This window comes from Mercenaria mercenaria, unplaced genomic scaffold (genome assembly GCF_021730395.1).
Source record: "Mercenaria mercenaria strain notata unplaced genomic scaffold, MADL_Memer_1 contig_2790, whole genome shotgun sequence".
In the NCBI taxonomy this organism is placed as follows: Eukaryota; Metazoa; Mollusca; class Bivalvia; order Venerida; family Veneridae; genus Mercenaria; species Mercenaria mercenaria.
The window spans coordinates 30,818-53,899 of NW_026460869.1; the positions used below are offsets into that span (position 1 = coordinate 30,818).

The window sequence follows — 23,082 nt, forward strand, 5'->3', positions numbered from 1 at the left end:
AGCCGGGATGTCGACATATGACCAAAAATTGTGTCGATGCGACGCTAAACTCAACAAAATAAATAAATAAACATAATGGAATAATCGATTTTGCATGCATTTCGTAATTGATTTTTAAGTTTCTAGCCTTCACATCGCAAACAAAATTTTCTTTAATTTCTATTAACTGGGCCGAGAAACGCTTTATCTTTACTGAACTACGCACTTTGCCAAATTCCTTAAAAATGTAGACAATACAGTTTTGAAATTGTATATCAATGTTAGCAGTAACATAGCGATTTTTTCTTAAATACATGAATGGATGATGTTTTTTCTATCATTCTGTTCATTGTGTGACACATCCCACTTTCTAAAACGTTATAGAAAAGATATACTCACTGAGAAAAATTTATTAATACTGACCGGAAACGTTTATTAAAACACAAACGTGTTCACAGAACAGAAGAAAACAACAAATTGTTCTTCTTAATAACCGTTATATATCATCATTATTTTTGTATTATGTGTCATCCGTACGTGTTTATGAATTTAACGCTTATAAATTTTGTAAAATGCAAATTAATTCTTATGATCGCATAATTTGAATTTATTGAAATATTTAGAAATGTACTTTCAAAATACACTGTCATATATAATTATTTGCGGCCACATATTCAGTTCTTCGTTGAAATAATTAGCACCTTTGAAATATACGTATGTTTTGTTTATTACAAATGACCCCTTAGTGTGACATGTAGATATTTGACTTTCGGTACTAATTTTTGAAATGTTGTTGCTAATCTTATGCAACACCTTACTTTTCTATCATTCATGCACGATTAGGTATTTTCAATAAGGAAACGTTTGACGGACCCCGATCGCAGCTGACATCCCAACCACCTCATTAGCAATCATCTGTTGTTGTAAGAATCAATTGTTTAAAATGAAATAGAAGTTATGATTGTTCGTGTGCTGATATATGCTTGAAAATCGTGAATTAAAAGTATTTTGTGCTAAATGTTTTAACCGCAAGTGCTTCTCTACGGAGTTTCGAAAATGTTTTGCTTTGTTAATACTAAGACTTCTGATGCTAGAATTTAATAATATCATTTGCAGAATATGGTGCAATGTGCATGCAACGCACTTTTTAAAAGTTTCTTTTTTATTTGCTTACGCTTTTGACTCCTTAAAATAATCTGTTTGTTTGTTTGTTTGTTTGTTTGTTTTGGGTTTAACGCCGTTTTTCAACAGTATTTCAGTCTGTATATTTTATTTTGTAAATTTTCTGCGTTTGTTCCAATGAATATTATTTATTTAACTAGTTATTGTTTATGCATGTTATTTATTCTGTTTACGAGTGCGTCAGGCAGCATGTCTCTTCGGAATTTACCGAGAGTGATACTTGTATATAGAAAGCTATTCGCGCATTGCATTATGGTATAACTGATATATGTTCTCTAACACAAGAGCGTGCTATTATCCGCTTCCAGTCGGGTTTTTTTCCAACCATGCATTTGGGAATTTGTCTCGGCTAAAACGCATAATTTGCATTACACATGCACAGCAATGATACCTATAGTTTCAAGGGCTAATAGCATTGTAATTCGGTCACAGAAAAGCAGAAGTGGTCCTGCGTCGTACATTTACAGATACAGATACAGAGAAGCACACGAGTCGTGTCAAATCTCCGTAACGGTTATATTTAGCCCACTTTATTTTAGCAAAAAAGGCTATATTATTGCGCTTTTTCATAAATATTGCCGATATTAAACGCATTGTTTTTATATGTAACACACTTTGTTAGATATGTCTCGGCTAGGTTGAGTATGATAGTGTAATTATGCGAAAAGAGTGTTAAGTGAAGGAGGTATAACTACTTTTACGCACTATTTTGTTCGGCTTTTTGCATTAAGAAATGACTTGATTTTTGAAAGTCTGTATTAACATTGAGGCGGATACGCCGCCCCAAAAACCTGTATTTAATTAATAATGCATGATGTATTAACCCGCCTGCTTATCTCAATAGGGATAGCAGAATGCGGGGTCGTTCTCGATTATTGAAATTTGGACATTTCAGATTTGAAATCTGACCTCTGACATTGGTCATTTGATAAAGCAGAGGAGTCAGCAGGAAAACTAGCCTGGTTCCCTGGCTGAATGGCTACTTTTATGAGTACTGCAAACATTTTATAAGTAAATTTTAAGCCTCTAACATAATACATTTATCTGACGGCTTAACCACGATCAATGGGAAATAAAAATGTCAATACAGAAACAGCTTTGAATTGTTTCCACTGGTAATGAATAAATATAGGGACGGGAGTCAATCTACAGAGAAAATATAAAAACGTCAGGTAAACGGGCGCTTGTGTTACTCACCTGCATTTTATCTTACTGACTATCTTTACTGAATATCCTTGCACTTTCAGCAATACCCCAGATAGTTAATGGTGTTTTTAAATCATAAAACTAGTATATGAATCCGTTTCTAATAGTCGGTCATACAAATATGTATGCCACTATTGTTTTCAATCTTTTTGATAATCCCAAAATTTGATCAAGTTTAAACATACATCTCACCACTAAAATCCTGCAAAGGGTTTGTTTGCTCTAACTAAAGTCATAACGTAATGCTTGCATAGAATTCACTTGCAATTCTGTGAGTTTTTAAGTAACATTCATCTTATGTATCACGTAGTATATGTGCAGCTACTAATCATTGACAGCGGTCTACAGAGACTAGCCACTAGTCTGATAATAAAGAATGTGATCACTTGAAAACAGCAGATTTTATGAGTTTTCCTTTATCCTACCTTGATGAGAAATAAAGGGCATAATCTAGGGGAATAATTAATTTTGCTTCATTAGAACAGCGGCTAAATAAAATTTTGCCGGACTTCATTTTTTATACTTTTTTTTTCCAAAACGACGCCATCTTGTTTTTGAAACCAACTACTAAAGACACATTTTTACAACGATTAAACCCCAGCAATTTTTATAAACGAGCTTTTATTAGGTACGTGAGACGGGCAATGTATATTTGCAATTACCACAAGATACTTCTATAACGGAATCGCCCAAGGAAACCGAATCTGAGTCATCCAGAGCGTTTGCGAAGGATTTTTGATTTCAAATCAACAAGGAATAGGAAAATCGCATTTGGAAATTGATGTTATTGAATCAGATCGTCGAGAAAACTGGTACCTGTTTTTTTTCTTTCAAGTGGCGTTATGGCCTGTCGATAAATTTTATCCAGGTCTAACGTTTGCTTTTTGAGAATGGGTATCCGACTTATATATATATATATATATATATATCCAATTTGAAACTGAACTTCAGATAAAACATCACTTGGCAGTAAATTCAAGTTACTTTATCATGTTTAGCAGTACACAGAAGTTAGGTAAAGCTACAAAACGTAAGATTAGCTTTCATTTTATAATGTTAGGAATTTTTAAAAGCTTAGCTATTTCAAATCAATTTGCCAATGAGGCTGTGTAAATTTGCCACACATATTAGTGGCGTATTAAATTTTAAACTGTTGCTGAAGACAGACACCTACCTAGTTGGTAAGTAATTTTGATTAAAAAAAATGATTTTAGATCAGAAGGTAGGATAAATAGAACATTAGGCGACTGTCTTTATTAATTTAAATTTTTAAGGTTCGTCTACGAAAAAATATATTTCTCGGCTAAAGCCTCGACTTTTATATTTTCTTCGGCTTACCTAATAAATACATAATACAGTAACTTAATATTTTCTATTCATTTTAAAAATCCTACATTTCCCTAATTACTTAATCATGTATATATAATGGCATTTTTGATGCTTTAGGTAATTACCAGTGAAGAACTTTTGAGCAAGGTTATGACAGTGTAGTAAAAAATATTGATAAATTAATAAGCTCACTTGGAATTCGAAAATGTGTAAAGTTGTTAACCTGTTACAAACTGCTTAGATGGAAAGCAGAATTAGATTGATGAATTCTAAAAGTATATTGCTATATAGTAAGTGCCTGAACATTAAAGATGTTCTTTTGTAGGGGGCTCCGTGGCCGAGTGGTTTAGGTTGCTGACTTCAAATCACTTGCCCCTCATCGATGTAGGTTCGAGCCTCGATCGGGGCGTTGAATTCTTCTTGTCGGTGGTTCTACCCGGGTGCCCGCTTGTGATGAAATAATGCACGGAGGGGCACCTAGGGTCTTCCTCCACCATCAAAGATGGAAAGTCGCCATATGACCTATAATTATGTCGGTGCGACGTTAAACCCAACTAAATAAATAAAAAAAGTTCTTTTGTAGCATTGGTTGTAAACTCATTAATTTGTAAAAGAATATGTATACATGTTGTAAGTATTACAATAGAACATGGAATTTGTTCTTACATTTGAAACTCGCAGCAAAATACTAACTTAGCATTATTTTACGAAGTTGCCACAGGCATCCGAAAATAACGGACACTTTAGTACTTAAAGTGGTGTCATTACATGTTTAAGCATTCATCTGCTGCATTAATTGAATTCGGTTTTCGCGGCGAATAATTTGTTGATATACACGTACTAAGCAACCACTCAACTTCTGGCGTTAATGTTGCAATTTATTTAGGAGACATTTCACATAATTTACGTCAGTCACGTTAAAAAGGACCATGCTGTCAAAACGACGGTGTTTACGGAATATTTCCTGCGTTGATCTATTAAGTTCAATACAGAAACACTGTTTCATACCCGTTTTATTTAGTGCAGTAACACCCATTTATAAATTCAGCTTATTATCAGTATTTAAAGCATCTTCTTAATTAATAATAGATTAACTAAAGTGTTTTATTTAGCTTTATAGCACTTATCTGTTTGATTCATTTGACTGTATGATATTATGTCTGTGAATTGAAGCAGACAACAACTTATCTACAGAGTGAACAGTGTGGTGTATATATGTGTGCAGTAGCCCCGCATAAAGATGCTGATGTGGTAGCATTAAATGATGCTATCAAACAGGCCTGTGATGTTACGGCTGCAACTTTAATTGACGCTTACAGCTCGTTTCTTTCATCGAGATAGCATACATTTAAATATCACGAGTCCCAGGAATCTCGTTTCACAGTTAAACGCCATGGTGAACATAATACGGGTGAAATCAACTTCACCTCTCACGCCTTTGAGCATAACCGGAAGTACTCGACGGAGATTCACAACAGTCCAAACATACTGTATAAACTGTGGTATGAGAACTCATGAAACACGTGACTGCAGACGTCGGTGGCAGGGAAGCGAGACAGTCACTCACAAATAAATTTATACGATGTTTTAAGTAGATTATGCAATGAATGTAACAATATTTCATGTAACTGCGACTGTGCATTATTACTGGATCAGACAAATCATGCGACAGGTAACCAATCAGTTTATTTTTCTCAAAATAATAAAACAAAATCTACAAATTTGGACAAATGTAATCAGAAATATGATGAAATACTTCCATTTTGTTATGACATTAAGGGACTTCATACTGCTAGTTTAAACATTCAACATTTATTGCTAAAGCTAGATGAATTAAAGTACCATTTATCTTTACCCAATTCGACTGACATTATTGGATTAAATGAAACATTTTAACAGACAGTGTAAGTGATAAATCTTTACATATACAAATAAATCATCTTGCTTTTGAAAGAAAGGATCGAAAGAATAAAAAGGGTGGAGAAGTTATGGTATAGATTGCAGACACAATCCCCTATAGACGCCAATACGATATAGAAAATTCTGATATTGACTCTGTTTGTATTGAGGTTAACTTCCCAAACTCTAGGCCAGGCCTATTTACCTTTGTTCACCGACCAGATACTTTTGAATTATTACTTTTCGAATTATGAATCACACCAAACCACAAGTTTCATCGAGGCTACTGGTCTGACTATTAAGGCGAACGAAGAAGAAGAAGATGATGATGATTTACATATTCTAAGTGATATTAACATTGATTATCTAAACATGCACCAATAAAAGAAAAAAAAATAAAACGCGACGTACAGCCAGAATGGTTCACGGATGAAAAAGACGCTATTAATGAACGAAATAAACTACATAAAGCAAATCATTCGACGAATACAAAATTTAAAGAAATAAAATATATAGTAGGACAAAGAAAAGTAAAAAGAACCTTTATAACAATGCCTTTAAAAATAATACATCAACCAGTTATTCATGGAAAAGTATTAAGAACATTTCTGGAGATGTAAAACATAAAAATTCAATACCTTCCACACTTGTTTATAAAGATATGCTTATAATAGACCAATCGCAGATTTTAGATGCTATGAATGAGCATTTTGTCAATATTTCGAATATTATTGAAAAGACATGTTTTATTAAGCAAATTTTTTCAAAACTCCAGAAAATTATTGCTAACTAACTTAAGTATGCCACATTTAATATTGACTATATATCAGCCTTCGAAGTTAAGAAAATTACAGATAAATTGAATCCAAGCAAATCAACAAGAATTGATGGTATTGTTCCGAGAATAATCAAGCACTGCGGTGACTAAATTACTTCTGCTATAGCTCATGTTATAAACCAAAGCATTCGTTCTGGAAATATTATGTATTTAAGGAGGCGTTTGTAATACCAATGAATCAGACAAACCGAACTCTTTATTATTTAATTATTTACTATATTATTTAATGAACTGAATCACGCGGCGGTCTTGGTGTATAAAGCTCAGAAAAACCTATCACCCAATTATATTTAAAAAATTGCTCAACTTTTCCAGTAATAGATCGATTTCAAACACCTGAACAACGAACTAATTACATGAAAGCTTCTTTTTCACATTACTGGAATAACATTCCTACAAATATTCGTTCTCTAACATCTCCTTACTCATTTAAAAAGTCACCTAAGTATTTGTTACATGAATGTACCAACTAAGGCTTTAGATTACATGAAGTCTTGGACTATACAACTTACTCAATTTTATGTATAATGTTTAAGTATACTTTAGTTTGTTACATCCGTAAATACAATGTATAGTTCTCCATATTGACGTGCATGAAGGTTCCACCATTTTATTGTGACGACTCGCATTTTCATCTTCTACATTAACAAAATAGTACATTTACTTATGAATTAAAGTCCCAGAAAACATACACCATCGATGTTTTGTGTCTTCATACAGTATACTTCCTGCAGACGCACTCCAACTTTTTACTGACGCCCTCTGGTTAGCTAACATGACAGCTGTTGTTTCAACAATAAAACAAGTGTGAAAGTTTTTTTCATAGAACCTTCCCACGGTGTATAACGTGTCATCAATATAAATACCAAATGAGATACTTTTTTCAGGTACGAGACAGAGCTGACTTGTGAAAAGATATGTGCCATCTATTGGTGCTGTAAATATCCCTGTGGCATTGTTATAGGCATTTCCAATATTTACAATGTTCTTGGTAAAAACAATCACTTTGTTCTCTTTTGGGTCAAGCGAGGAGGGGCTTCTGGCTTTAAACGCAATATTTGGCACAGAAACTGCTCCTACAAAGTAAGACAGATATGTCGATTTGGCTTGTCGTCAATAGTGTTAACAACAATAATGTCGAAGTTCATGTTTAAGACTATAACTTTTTAAAATTTGTATTTCTCTCCGCGACCGCAACATTATTTCTACAGCTAAAGTAAGGAAATGTAGAGCCCGTGATTATATTCCGTCTGTACAAGGTTCAAATCTATATCCTCTGGTTGAGTAGACCGGCACACTGCCGGCCTATGAGCCAAAGTGTACTTGGGTTACTAATAGTAAGGCTTATATAGAATTTGCTTAATTAGAGATTATTTTACACGCAGTGATGCTGTTCCTTAACTGGATATTTGCACATAATTCATGTTTTATAACCATTTTATTGCATTTAAGATAAAATTGTATTTGATTCATAAAAGTAGAGATTTAAGCTACTAAATATTTAATGCAATTCTACAAACCTTCTAACTGCATTATCTTTTCGTCATATTCCTCCGCTGCCTTTGCCTTTTCTGCTCGTAGATCGTCGATTTCTTTCGATATATTCTCTTTGTTCTCATTTAACACTTTTCTGGCTTCCATTTCCATCGCTTTAGATTCATCGGTCACCTTCTCCCAATTTTGTTTCAGTTGCTGTAATGATTCAAGAACAAGAATGTTGGTATTCTTAATTTCCTTTTCCATCTGCCCAACATTAAATTCCACTTTCACCATTTTCTCCAGCAGTTGTTCCTCATAGGCAAATTTAGAACAAACTGGTTCAGAAGTTGTTGGTGTTAAGAGCAAACATAACAAAATAAAGCGTGAAAGAATCACTTCCATTTTGCTGCTTTAATTTCCTGTATATTTGTTAAATATCTTAAAATTGTTAATAGCAAAATGTTCTTACAATACGTTTAGTTCCCGGGTAATTATTATAGTAAAATGTTCTTATAGAACGTTTAGTTCCCGAAAACCAGCGTTCACTTGTGGAAAAGAGTACAATTTGCAGCACACAAATAAAATGGAAATTTGTCGGAATTACTGTTTGTTTCACATTGTCTTTAACAGTATTTTACTCGAAGGAATGCGTAAGCAAATGATCGTTTCCACTTTCATATTGAGGTAAACGTTTGTGATACAACTGATATTAATCATTCCCGACCACCCCATACTTTATGATAGTCATCGCCATGACGGTATGAGAGAACATGACCGTTTATACTTCAATGTTGAAGTTAACCTTTGTGATAAAACTGAAATTTATCACTTCCGATTCATGATGGTATCGATCGACGAAGAGAATCCATTTGCCACCTTAATGTTTACTCAACCCTCTTTGATATGATACTATCGCAATGATGAGGAGTGCATACAAAAAGACTCATTATATGGGAATATGTATGCAAAATATTTGTCGCTTAAACATCTTGTTACGAAAGATGTGAAATTAAAAGTAAAGTTCTACGGTGCCAGATATTGGATATATTAAATGATTACACTGAAACTAATTTTTACGGACTTTATTATATACAAATCTGACAAATTACTTACTCCATATGCTTTTTGTTTGTCTCGACATCATCTTCTATCCTTTATCCTTTTCAATTTTCCAAACAAATGCGTCGGCTTTAACTATTGTTTAGATAATAACTTGTTATTCATGCTCCTTTTGGTGCAGAGCATCGCGAAGTTTGATCTGGATTAGATCAGTACACATTGTAAAATAAACAGATCACTTGACCAGTAAATAGAAGTATTTTTTTCTTTTATATACAAATCGTGTAACAAGGTTATTCCCTTTTTTTCAAAAATCGCTAAGGAATAACGCATATGGAAAAAGATGGAAGTGCTTCCTATATTACAAAATTCTAAGTCTTACAAAGTCTGTAAAGAACATCTAATCTGAACTAATGTTTATTTATTTCTTCATAATGACGCTGATAGTTTCTCAGAAAAGACTTTTCTCCCTAGGCTCATTTCAACAGATAGTGTTAGAGATAAGCGATATTGTACATTTTTACGAAAAGTGCTTTCAAATAGGATTGTTTTGACAGAAATATTTATTTAAAATGAATCTAATGAATTCTTTTAGTTTCTTTGGAATATCTCATTTCAGAAACCGTTTTGCAATCGCATCATTGTAAGTTATCTTTGAACATTTTAAACGAAATGCTTGATGTAGATTATTTCCCATCCAATACCAAACGTGTCAAATATGAAGTCGCCTCATTAATTTCACTTATACTTTATTGATATTCTCCATTTTTCCATCGCCGGTATATGTATAATTGCTTGCTGAAGGAACACTATCAGTTGTCACAATTTCTTCTTCTCCGATCTTTTTTTAATGCATTTTGCTCCCAAAGTTTAATATTCTTTTATAGTTTCCACTAATTTCACTTTATTAATACCACTTAATTTTTGGACAGTCCGTCGTATAATTTTGTGAAACAGTTTTGTTTTGGAGTTTTTAATGGCGAAAAAGTGATGTATCTCTGTACTTTAAAAAAAGCTTAAAGACGAAATAGTTCATCTCTGTTTGAAAATATTCATGTCCGTCACTTTTTCACTGCGTCGTTTATTGCATTTTTTTTGTTTTTCCTAAAATATGAAACGTACATTGAATCTGTTTTTTTTTTTAATTATTGTTCAACGAGACTATTTTATAAAGTTTAATAAAGTCACAGCTTTCTATTGTAAATCGAGCATAACGCTCTACCAAGTTTCATGAAAATATGACAAAACAAATTCTTATTTTAAAACATCAAAGGGTGGCGTGATGTTGAGCAAACCCCAATCAAGACAAATTTTGTTCAAGTAAAACAAACAACATGTTCCGACAGTTGGACTCTATTTCCGGGTAAAAGTTTGCGTCCGAATTGCTTGAAGTTCAAGTTTGCAACAAAAAAGAGCTTGAACAAGATTTAATTGGGTATAGGATTATGTATGAAACATGCAGAACCAAACTTTTATGAAATACTTCACAATCAGTTGTGTCTCGTTTAAAGTCCCCAGAACAGGCTAGTTTATTCATAAGAATTAAAAACCGGCAAGAAACGAGCCCGTTCAAAATGTGACCATTTCATACCTTCAATAACTTCGTAATTCGAAATCTACGACAATGAAACGCAAAACCAAGTGTAACGTAGACACAGAACTGATGCATACATATATCAGTAGAGTTCAAAATACCTTAGAAACCCATTTGCCTGATGAAAAACCAACAAACGTGCGATAATTTTAACAAATATACGCCATTTTGTAAGTTTGCAACCATTTTGCCCTTGTGCAACCAGTTCACGTCATGCCCCTTGAACCTTTTAGCTGCACGTACATTATGAACTAGAGAATTCTGACTTACTCGTGTTTAAAATAAACGTGTTACAATAGATAAAACTAAAAGGTAAAAAAACCCTTAAATTTCGACAAAAATGCTGTAGAAACATCTAACTTGATCTCAGCACTTTTTATTTCATGTTGTGTTTGTTTATTATTGTTTCACCATTTATTTATAATTTGTCTACAAAAGTAGATGAAAGGACCGAAAGGGTACATTTTCTAAACATTATATTATATTATTTAATTTATCACATGTTTGACGTCGCGGGTGTGTAAAAAAGCCATTACATAAAAATGATAATATACTATTGTAGGGATAATACACGTTTTTTTGTGTATTAACGTCTGCAGAAGCCCGCGGGATTGTTTGTGACCGAGACCGAAGGTCGAGGTCACAGACATATCCCAAGGGCTTCTGCAGGCGTTAATACACAAAACAAACGTGTATTGTCGCTATTCTTGCATAAAAAAACCTTACACGACGACTAAATGCATTGTTTACATATGTGATGACTTGACGATTCCGGTACATTTTTTATTTACCATTCTTGTTGTTCTTGGAAACGGTAAACATGTTTTAAATATCCATAACCGGGGCAAACATAACAACAACACTACTAAAAGCGTGATTTGAAGATTTTTGAGCATCTTATTTTTATTTTTAGTTATTACAAACGTTACATTACACATGATTTTGCATATAACTTAAACATTCGATAAACAGGAACACAATTATTTTAAGAATAACAACTTTACATTCGAATTATTTTGAGTACGAACAAACAGAGTACGGATGAGTACGAAGCTAGTGACTAGCTTTCGAGGTTTATTATATGAATTCTGCGAACAATCAGGTAAAAAAAACCGACTGATACTAACAAAAATCATTAATATAATACCTAAAAACGGGCAATAGCACAAGTTACACGCGATACTTATTTATTCGCAGTTATTTACAATAACTGAACAGACGCTTTGTAAAGGGAGTAAACTCTAAGAGAAGCTAGTGCGTACATTGATGGGGGCAGTACGTTTGGGGTTGGAAACTGATACAGTTAAACATACTATGGATTACATTGTATCTATAATGTTACAAGAAGAGGTTATTATGGAAGAAACAAGATGCAGATGCCAAATATCAGTCTGCGCAGAAATACATACATACGGCCCTGGCAAAGCATTTCAAAAATAAAAATCATGTATTAACAGCACGTGAATTGCCTTGTTTGTACACGATTTTTCTCCCGTTTATACATGGGCGGATCCAGTGAAAAAAGTAGTTTTTATGCAAGAAAGTATAATAAAGCTTTGACGTCGGCGTCGTTTATAGCATTAGAGGAGACGTTGGTCAAATTGACTTGTTTATAATATTTTAAGAAAGTAGAAATGTTGATGTTCCGACAGGAAAGGCTAACATGTGATAAAAAGAATATTACATTTTTGACTTTATTAAACGAGTTGAATAAAATTGATAAAATGCTCGGCAGAGCCTTGCATTTTATCATTTTATTCAACTCGTTTAATAAATTCAGCATGAAAAGACACTCATGTATAAATTCAGCATGAAAAGACACTCTATTTACTATCAGGAACTGTACTGTAAATGGCGGGTGCTTTCACTGTGCAAAGAACAATCCGTGCGAACAGAGTTGAAGTTTGTCCACTTCGAAATGTCAAAAAAAATATAAGTAGACAATCCACAAGATTTATTATGGCAATACAGACCTGGGTAGTGGTCATATGCATCATGCATACAAGCTACACATACATAAAACATCAATCTGTTAAGGAGATAAGATAAGAAAAAATAGCTCTAACTTGTTCATTTATACAGTTTACAATTGAAATCGTTATTTTCTGTGGCGTACAGAAATAAAAATTGGTACCCTTTGGGAGTTTTTATTTTGTACATTTATTTGGCTGTCTGCTGTAAATTGTTAGTTATATTTTTACTTTTATTTCTCTCACAGGCACAAATACTTTTTAAAAATATCATCGTAAAACAGAAAGGAAAAAATACAGACCTAAGTCTTGTTCGCTGCAGGTAGGCCGACGTTACGTTAACCGTACCGTGTTTTATCAAAAATAAGTATAACTTGTCATATTAGAACTAACTAATAAATTGAACACTAATACAAACTAAGGTTTACAGTTTCGGAAGCAGCAAAATGCAGCATAAATTGAGAGAATGCAAACATTCCAAATTTCCAAAAAATGACGATCCACATATTACTGTAGCACAGTTACTTATGTATCAAAGTTCCAGAAAATACGTTCCATCTATGGTTTTCTTCGTCAGACAGAATGTTTCCTGTGGCGGCACTCCAGCTTTTTACTGAAGCCCTCTGATTAGCTTTCAAGACAGCCGTTGTTTCGATGTTAAAACAAATGTAATCGCTGACTCCATTTCCATAGTATCTGCTCATAGCATATACAATATTTTCAATATAGATTCCGAATGTGATATGTTTTCCAGATTGGAGACAAAGCTGACTTGTAAAGAGGTAAGTCCCATCTATCGGAGCTGTAAATAACCCTGTAGTGTTGTCATAGGCGTTTCCAATGTTTACAATGTTCTTGGTGAATACAATCACTGCATTGTCGTCTGGGTCAAGTGAGGAAGGGGTTCTGGCTTTAAACGCAATATTTGGTACCACAGCTGCCTCTTTAAAATAAAAATAAAATGAAAAGTTGATTTTATCGAATTCAAAGCATGTATTTGTTTCACCTAGTTTCAAACCACTATTTAGAATTTGACATCAACTGCCCTCTTTGGTATTTACGTGGATTTCAAACATTTACCTCGTGTAAAAAAAGGAATACCATGATCTCATCTGTGGCCCCCGGCTGTGATTGATGATATTTGATAGACAATGTCTGTCTGAATTAAATGCTTTATGTGGAATCTAAAGAATATCTTAAAATTCAAGTATACTAGAAGTTAGTCTATGTCTAAATCTTTTCTTTCTATGTTTATTACTAAAGTAATTCAGTTTCTATTCAACATATAACCAAGCCTCCGCGTTGTATATCGTCCGATATACCATGGTGCAGAATTCAGAAATTGAACCATGAAGGTGTTAAATATACAAGCATCTAAATGCTGAACCATTGTAAATTTGACAATAGATCACAAGAAAGCCTTGTTTATTTTCATTCACATGTTCATTTAAACATGATAAAGTTATGCTGAGCTTGATTCATTCGAGCAGTAATGAAGCGGACATCATGTGGCTATTTGCATCATGACCTACGTAATCGTGTTCTCTCAGCGGTCAGCGCGTAAACCTTTATTTATCGGAGAACATACAACGCTTGACTTCCTTCTTTGTTTAACTGACAAAACCATTGATGTATTATGTTTGCAACTGTTTTATGTTTTTAATAGTTTCTATTTTATTATGACCAAGACTTGCTCTTTTCTTCGATCTGATACAACTGAAGAAAATGTTTTAAACGATGTAGATATGAACATTACATGCAATAATAAATACCTCCAAACTCCTTTATTTTGTTGTCGTATTCTTCAAGTGTCTTTGCCGTTTCTGCTTTTAGATCTTTGATTGTATTCGATGCCTTCACTTCATTATCATTTAACACATTCTTGGCTTCAAGTTTCAACGCTTCGAATTCCTCGGTCATTTTCTCCCGGGTTTGTTTCAGATGCCGCAAAGATTCCAGAACGAGGTTGTTGGTATTCTTTATTTCTTTTTCCATCTGTCCTACATTAAATTCCACTGTAACCATTTTCTCGAGGAGTTGTTCTTCATATGCAAATTTAGAACAAACTGGTTCAGAAACAGTTGGTGTTGAAATTAAACAAACTAAAAGAAAGAAGCGCAACCGTTTGAATTCCATTTTTGCAGATACGTGTTTTATATTTTTTGAAAACTTCTTCAATATCTTAAATGTCTTCAGCTAAAATGCTCAAACGTTATGTTCCTTAAAATGAGCGTTCCCATGTGGGAAAAGCTACGCACAAATAAAATAGAGTTCTTGTGGAACTACTGTTTGTTTTATATTTTCTGTAACTTTATTATACTTCTCTGTTTGAAAGGAAAAGATAAACATGACGAAAAATTAATTAAATCTTGATTTCATTTCTTGTCCTAATTTTATAACATAAATATCTGTTTAACATAAAATGCTATGAGGCCCAGCCTGTGACCAAACGTTTGACCAAAGCTTCAGAAAGAAAACCAATCAAAATAAAAAAAATAACAATCATATAAAGGAACATATATAATGCATGCGTGCATGCATGTGTACGTGTGTGTATCTGTGTGAAAATTTTGAATATTTTGTATTACTTCGGTCAATATTCATCATTTTAAAACTAAGTTACGGAAGATATGAATTTAAAAGTAAATTTTCTCCGGTGTGTATGATGAAGTTGCCTAATTTCAAGTCTGTTTTGTATAAAAAAGAAATTAGTTAGACACATGAAAACGCATTTATCATAACTAAATCTGACGTAAATTGCTTAGTTCCATCTTTACCCTTTCTGCCTTACATTTTTACGAGAAATATACAGTATTTTCAGTTTTTGCAAGGGTTTAGTTTAGTACACATCATCGTAAATCGGGGCTGCAATGAATAAAATGTGTTTGCACTAAACGAATCATGTTATAATCAAGACTGTCTTTCGCTTGAAATACATAATTAAGTTTACGGGTTAAATAAAAAAAATGTGTCCATTGAAATATGTATATTTGATCGCACATTTCGGCTAGTTACATAACTTACTGCAAGATAAAGGATGGGCGGTGTGCCCGAGTTTCCAAGACAGTCATTTAATGCATTTTGCCGAATGACCCTGGACTAATCCTGTGCTACTTACTTAGAATTAAACTGGATAACCCTTGCTTTCCTCTCTAAAAGGGTAAAAGACATTTGAGCCTCACCATGAGAAAACCAACATAGTGCATTTGTAACCAGCATGGAACGGTTTCTCTAATTGCAATAGGCTTGGATGCGCAGGCTGGTCTGTATCCATGCTGGTCGCAAATGTACTATGTTGATTTTCTCATGGGGAGGCTCAGTTTTGTCTGATATGTTGTTATGTTCAAACTCAGACTCTGGGTTTTGATATAATTGACCTCTGAAACAGGAATTATCTTTTTCTTATTTTTACATTTATTTGATTAAAGGTGCATTCCTGTTGGGGAATACAAAATTGCACCATCAAAACCGTGCCAATACTTTTGCTGTAGAATGGGTGTCAGAAAGGTAGACAGACTGCGACATAACTGTATGACATATATAGGTAGGTAGAGAGAATTTATACGAACAAATCACTACCAAAGTATACCAGACCATTTACGACAAAGCGCCTAGCAGCACAAACGAGCGTGCATATTTCACAACATATTTCTCGATCATTTTATTACATAAGACCATACACTTGTCATAATTCAGAAAAAATGATAAAATTATTATTATGTCTGAGTAGAATTGTAGATATCAACTTTAATGAACTCAAGGTCATACTCTACTATTAAAATGCCATCAGGTACCGTACTTCAAAAAGTATAGGGTGGCTTAGAAGTAATTTGGACATAATGGTAAGAGTACAGGCTAAAATTTTATTTTCAGAAACAAATACTTACATCATATAAAAAGACCTTTTCCTTGACGCAACAAATGATGCTGAACACCCGATATGAAAAGCAAGTCAGTATGGCCAGATATTGACGTCTCTGGCACTATTATTACACGGATATTGAAAGTATAATTATGCATTTTATACAGGTGTCCTTTGTCGTCACATGTGATAACTAGACATTGCCAAGCAGGTCCGGACGAAAGGACGAAGGATGAAATGACACAACATACTACAGTAGCTAATTCAAACTTTATCAACAACTCAGCACAATATATGGAAATTAATTTACCATCAAAAATATTTACAGTTAAAATGAAAGAAGAATTAAGAAAAACATCTGTTCTGAAGAAAACAAAGTCCTGGATATTATTCCTCTTTGTAATTACTTCTGCATTCACGCATTATAATATTTGCAAATACAGAGTTTGATTTAGTAAAGAACAATTACAACACTATGAAAAAACACTGTATTCAGTGTTGTCGATCAAGATAGCCTTGTTCCCTTTCTTGGTTCCTCTTATTGTCGGCTTCGGTGAACTTTCTTCATCCCCGCCAAGATAACTGCGGTTTGGATTTGGTAACATGACCAAGTATATTTGCAGTAACGAAAAATAATGCCAGACATCAACATTTAAGGTATATACACAATATAAACGAACACTTTACAAAACTAGCAAACTATATTCAATTAATTTATGACAAAAAATGAAATGCAAACTGATTCTAAAAAGCAAAAGGACAAGGCATCAAAACATTTGTGACATATTTTGTTAAGAAAACCATTTCTTAACTAATTTTGGAAGATATGGTAGCTTGTGTAAATGTCTGCCATTCGGTCCAAGACCTCTCAAAAAGTAACCAGACCTGCTTGAAGGCAGACTGTCTAACAACTTCTGCTAAGCATTCCGTTATTCCTTGACTGAATTTTATAACATCTACATACACAAAGAGATACGTAATGAAATGATACAGTCCTTATCACAAAAATCTAACGACATACGATCTGAATTACATTCAATCATTTATTGACTTAATGTTTTAAAACTTATGAGTTGGAATATCATTGTGTAGATCTAGCATTTAAGTTTAATTTTACAATTAGCAAAATAAATTCCATTTGTGAATAAGAAATGGCACTGGCTCTATGCAATAACTAGACACATTGTACTTCATACTTTTGAAAATCTAACTACTGCGAAAGTCTAATTACATATTATTTATTTAGAAGATGTAGCTATAATACTAAAGTAGTGAAAATGTATTGGTATAGTTTTCATCTTTATATATATATCCAAAGTATTTGTAATAATATACTATTTCAATAACGCTTAAATGTTATACTGGATGTTTTATCAACAATCTTTAGTATAATTCCTCTTCTTGTAACCTTAATTTATCTTCAGACATTACTTTTACATCGATTACTTCAACGCAATTTGCTGGAATAAAATCCTTATTAAGAACTTCATCATACTTTACAGCAATAGTTTCAGCTTTTTTATTTTCTCCCTGATATCTGCCGCGTCCTTTTTTCGTTCACAAATCGATCACTTTCACTTTTGTTTCGTTATATTTTAGGAGTTTTCTTATATCTGTCTTTACCACAGTGATTTCCTTTACCGGTTGAACCTTTTTGTCTTCTTACACTATTACTATTACTTCCAAATCAACCGCCTCGATAGCCTAGTGGTAGAGCGTCCGCTTCGAGTGCGGGAGGTCGTAGGTTCGATCCCCGGCCGCGTCATACCAAAGACGTAAAAAATGGTACTAGTGCTGGCGCTCAGCATTAAGGGGGTAGTGCTAGGACTGGTCAGCCCGGTGCCAGTATAATGTGACTGGGTGGGGTATCATGTCACGTGCCTACGGCGTGATATTCCAGTGAGGCAGCACTATAAAGTTGGGCATTGTGCTCACTGCTACAAGTAGACACCGTCGTTTATATAACTGATTTTTTGTAGACGTTAAACCCGAACACACACATACTTCCAAATCATTGTTTTTACTCTGTTCTGTCTTTTTGGATTCTTTCTTTTCCTGCTCCTTTTTGAAACGAGTAAGTGTCAATCGATAGAAAACTTCAATTGCTGTCTTTGATGCTGTCGTAGAGATGAATGGCGATTTATTCAATCCGTTCAATGCGTTCGCATTTGCGTCCGTTTCTTTGGATATCTCGCAGATATATGGAAATAATCCAACCATTTTGACGTTATGACTTGCGTCCTAATTACTTTTTTTTATGTAGCAATGTTCATTCATAGTAAATTGACTTATGAATCAAAGTCCCGGAATTTAAACATGTTGTGTCTATGGTTTTCTTCTTCATACAGTACGTTTCCAGATGATGCACTCCAGCTTTTTACTGACGCCCTCTGGTGAGCTTTCATGACCGATGTTGTTTTGATATTGAAACAGGTGCTGAAGTCTTGTTCGTAGAATCTACCTACGGTAAATAACATATCATCAATGTATATACCAAATGAGATCCACTTTCCTGCGTGGAGACAAAGCTGACTTGTGAAAAGATATGTGCCATCTATCGGAGCTGAAAATATCCCTGTAGCATTGTCATAGGCGTTTCCAATGTTTACAATGTTCTTGGTGAAGACAATCACCTCGTTCTCTCCTGGGTCAAATGATGACAGAATTCTGGCGTTAAATGCAATATTTGGTACCATAACGGACGCTAAAATGAAAATAGGTACATGTACATTGATATGACGTGGATTGAATCGTTTTAATCAATCTGATTTAAAAACATAAATTAAGTTAATGCGTAAGAGCGTACACGCTCTCGCGCAGTCAATAAAATCTATGAAAAACCATACGAAAGTGAGGAGTTGTTCATCGTATTTTTTTCTTCAGAAAATAATGGAGAGGCGAGTGAAATAACTAAATATTCATTTTTGTGTTTGAGAAAAAAGGGAGCTAACGACAAGTGAAGAAATAAATTTTACTTATTTTTGCTATCATTTAATTATAAACATAAATTAACACCAGTAATTCATCTTTAACTGAGCATACAAGAAAAACATCAAAAGAATGAGGGAAAACTGCAATAAATTCAACAATATAACTATTCAAATAATGCAATTATAAACACTGTTGCAAATTTGAAATAAAAAATATGCCACAATGCATCACCTAAAACCATAATAAGGACAGATATGTGACTTGAGTGTGTGTGTGTGTGTGTGTGAGTGTGTGCGCGTGTGCGTGCGTGTGCATGTGTGTGTGTGTGTGTGTGTGTGTGTGTGTGTGTGTGTTCGGGTTTAACGTCTTTTTCAACAATTTTTCAGTCATATAAACGACGGTGTCTATTTGTAGCAGTGAGCACAATGCCCAACTTTATAGTGCTGCCTCACTGGAATATCACGGCGTAGACACGTGGCATGATACCCCACCCAGTCACATTATACTGACACCGGGCTGACCAGTCCTAGCACTATCCTCTTAATGCTGAGCGCCAAGAGAGGAAGCTACTAGAACCATTCTTTACGTCTTTGGTATGACGCGGTCGGAGATCGAACCCACGACCTCCCGCACTCAAAGCGATTCCAGAACGAGGTTGTTGGTATTCTTTATTTCCTTTTCTATCTGTCCAACATTAAATTCCACTCTAACCATTTTCTCCAACAGTTGTTCTTCATAGGCAAATTTAGAACAAACTGGTTCAGAAGTTGTTGGTGTTAAGAACAAACAAGACAAGATAAAACATGAAAGTATCACTTCAATATTACCGTGAGGCATGCTTTATTTTCCTGAATATTTGTTAAATATCATAAAATTGCTAACAACTAGTGAAAATCAGTACTATTTGTATCATACAAATGAAATGGAAATGTCGGGATAACTGTTTGTTTCACATTATCTGTAACATTATAATAGTTTCAGTAAAAAAGACTTTGTTATGTTTGTTGAAAAATATCACCATTTACATTTTGCGTTTAATGGTAAAATGATAAAATAGTTTCTAGGATATCAATATACTGACTTCAAGTTTGTATTGCCATAAAAAATATTTGTCGCTTAAACATCATGTTTCAAAAGATGTGAAATTAAAAGTAAATGTTCTGCTGTGCCAGAGATGGGGTATATTAAATGATTACACTAAAGAACTAAAACGAGTTTCTTTACGGACTTTATTATACACAAATCTGACAAACTATTTACTCTACGTGTTTATTTTTATTTGTTCCAACATCTTCTTCTATCCTTTATTCTTTTCAAATTTCAAAACAAATGCATCAGCTTCAACTGTTGTTTAGATAATAACTTGTTATTCATGTTCTTTTTGGTGCAAAGCACTGCGAAGTTTGATCTGGATTAGATCAGTACATTATCAAGAACGAAAGCCAAAGAATGAAGAAGTGTTTGACGTTTGTACAATGTAAAAACAGATCACTTGATCAGTAAATAGGAATATCTTTTTCTTTTATATACAAATCGTGTTGCAAAGTTATTCAAAAATCGCTAAGGAATAACGCATATGGAAAAAAGATGGAAGTGATTCCTATATTACAAAATTCTAAGACTTACAAAGTCTGTTCAGATCATCTAATCTGGACTAATGTTTATTTATTTCTTCATAATGACGCTGATAGTTTCTCAGAAAAGACTTTTCTCCCTAGGCTCATCTCAACAGAAAGTGTTAGAGATAAGCGATATTGTACATTTTTACGAAAAGTGCATTCAAAATGGATTGTTTTGGCAGAAATATTATTTTAAATGAATCTAAAGACTGATGACAGTATAAAAATACCAAACCAGAGCTTATTGGGGTTTTGTCTTAAGAATATCTCATTTCAGAAATCAGATTTAATTGGGTATAGGATTATGTATGAAACATGCAGAACCAAACTTTTATGAAATACTTCACAATCAATTGTGTCTCGTTTAAAGTCCCCAGAACAGGCTAGTTTATTCATAAGAATTAAAAACCGGCAAGAAACGAGCCCGTTCAAAATGTGACCATTTCATATCTTCAATAACTTCGTCAATTCGAAATCTACGACAATTAAACGCAAAACCAAGTGTAACGTAGACACAGAACTGATGCATACATATATCAGTAGAGTTCAAAATACCATAGAAACCCATGTGCCTGATAAAAAAACAAACAAGCATGCGATAATTTAGCAAATATACGCCATTTTGTAAGTTTGCAACCATTTTGCCCTTGTGCAACCAGTTCACGTCTTGCCCCTTGAACCTTTTAACTGCACGTACATTATGAACTAGAGAATTCTGACTTACTCGTGTTTAAAATAAACGTGTTACAATAGATAAAACTAAAAGGTAAAAAACCCTTATCGACAAAAATGCTGTAGAAACATCTAACTTGATCTCAGCATTTTTTTATTTCATGTTGTGTTTGTTTATTATTTTTTCACCATTTATTTATAATTTGTCTACAAAAGTAGATGAAAGGACCGAAAGGGTACATTTTTTAAACATAATATATATTTATTTAATTTATCACATGTTTGACGTCGCGGGTGTGTAAAAAAGCCATTACATAAAAATGATAATATACTATAGTGTAATAAAGCTTTGACGTCTACGTCGTTTATAGTATTAGAGGAGACGTTGGTCAAATTGACTTGTTTATAATATTTTAAGAAAGTAGAAATGTTGATGTTCCGACAGGAAAGGCTAACATGTGATAAAAAGAATATTACATTTTTGACTTTATTAAACGAGTTGAATAAAATTGATAAAATGCTCGGCAGAGCCTTGCATTTTATCATTTTATTCAACTCGTTTAATAAATTCAGCATGAAAAGACACTCATGTATAAATTCAGCATGAAAAGACACTCTATTTACTATCATGAACTGTACTGTAAATGGCGGGTGCTTTCACTGTGCAAATAACACTCTGTGCGAACAGAGTTGAAGTTTGTCCACTTCGAAATGTCAAAAAAAATATAAGAAGACAATCCACAAGATTTATTATGGAAATACAGGCCTGGGTAGTGGTCAGATGCATCATGCATACAAGCTATACATACATAAACAGCTGGCTTATCGATGAAATTGTCTCCCTTGAAAATACGCTATCGGCGTTATCGATTTCTCGATCCGATTGATTTTGCTACTATAGAGATATATAGGAAATGATTTTTTAAATTGTAATAACTTTTTCATTTTTTAAGCCACATAATTTATCCACATATGAGCACAAACTTTAATCTTTCATTATTATAATGATGTAAAATGTTTTGTGATTTAATAGCATCTTAATGCTTCTCTGCTCGTTATAAAATTGATACTATCACTCCCTATTCCCACAATAGAAAACACGAGGAAAATAGCCATTTTTCATAAATAACCATTTTTCAAATAGAAATTTCGTATTTTTATAATTTAACTACCAAATTTATCCACATATGTGCACAAACTATAAAGTATGAAGATTTAAATGGTGTTTTTAAAAATGAACTTTATCATGATCTTAATGCTTCCCTGGTCAATTTAAATCAGACATGTTTTAGCAAAAAACATTTTCTGGCCATTAGCGTATTACATAGACCTATTACATGTATTTAGGTATGAAGGTATTAAATGCCTCCGCTACTATTTTCTGTATAAAATTAACAACTTATAACATATTTTTATCAAGATTTCTAGCCTTTCACTTCCTGCGAGACTACCCTTGTCTTGAA

General features: G+C 33.5%; 2 protein-coding genes across 2 annotated transcripts; both read right to left on the reverse strand.

Moving 5' to 3' along the window:
- Positions 1-5,360: 5,360 nt before the first annotated feature.
- Positions 5,361-8,728, reverse strand: LOC123559117 (EMILIN-2-like). The gene is made up of 2 exons (XM_053533456.1): positions 7,954-8,728; positions 5,361-7,509 (listed from the first exon to the last, which is right to left on the reverse strand). The coding sequence occupies exons 1-2, from the start codon at positions 8,312-8,314 to the stop codon at positions 7,094-7,096; spliced, it is 777 nt and encodes a 258-aa protein (XP_053389431.1). The 5' UTR covers positions 8,315-8,728; the 3' UTR covers positions 5,361-7,093.
- Positions 8,729-12,647: 3,919 nt separating this feature from the next.
- On the reverse strand, positions 12,648-14,765 carry LOC123559115 (complement C1q tumor necrosis factor-related protein 3-like). Its single transcript, XM_045350930.2, has 2 exons — positions 14,308-14,765; positions 12,648-13,478 (listed from the first exon to the last, which is right to left on the reverse strand). The coding sequence occupies exons 1-2, from the start codon at positions 14,669-14,671 to the stop codon at positions 13,057-13,059; spliced, it is 786 nt and encodes a 261-aa protein (XP_045206865.2). The 5' UTR covers positions 14,672-14,765; the 3' UTR covers positions 12,648-13,056.
- Between the last annotated feature and the right edge of the window lie 8,317 nt (positions 14,766-23,082).

Excerpts from the sequence above, each read along its gene's own strand:
- LOC123559117 (XM_053533456.1), bottom strand. The coding sequence starts at position 8,314 with ATGGAAGTGATTCTTTCACGCTTTATTTTGTTATGTTTGCTCTTAACA. Across the intron at positions 7,510-7,953 it reads AAAGATAATGCAGTTAGAAG|GAGCAGTTTCTGTGCCAAAT; the intron begins GTTTGTAGAATT and ends CTTACTTTGTAG.
- LOC123559115 (XM_045350930.2), bottom strand. The coding sequence starts at position 14,671 with ATGGAATTCAAACGGTTGCGCTTCTTTCTTTTAGTTTGTTTAATTTCA. Across the intron at positions 13,479-14,307 it reads CAAAATAAAGGAGTTTGGAG|AGGCAGCTGTGGTACCAAAT; the intron begins GTATTTATTATT and ends TTTATTTTAAAG.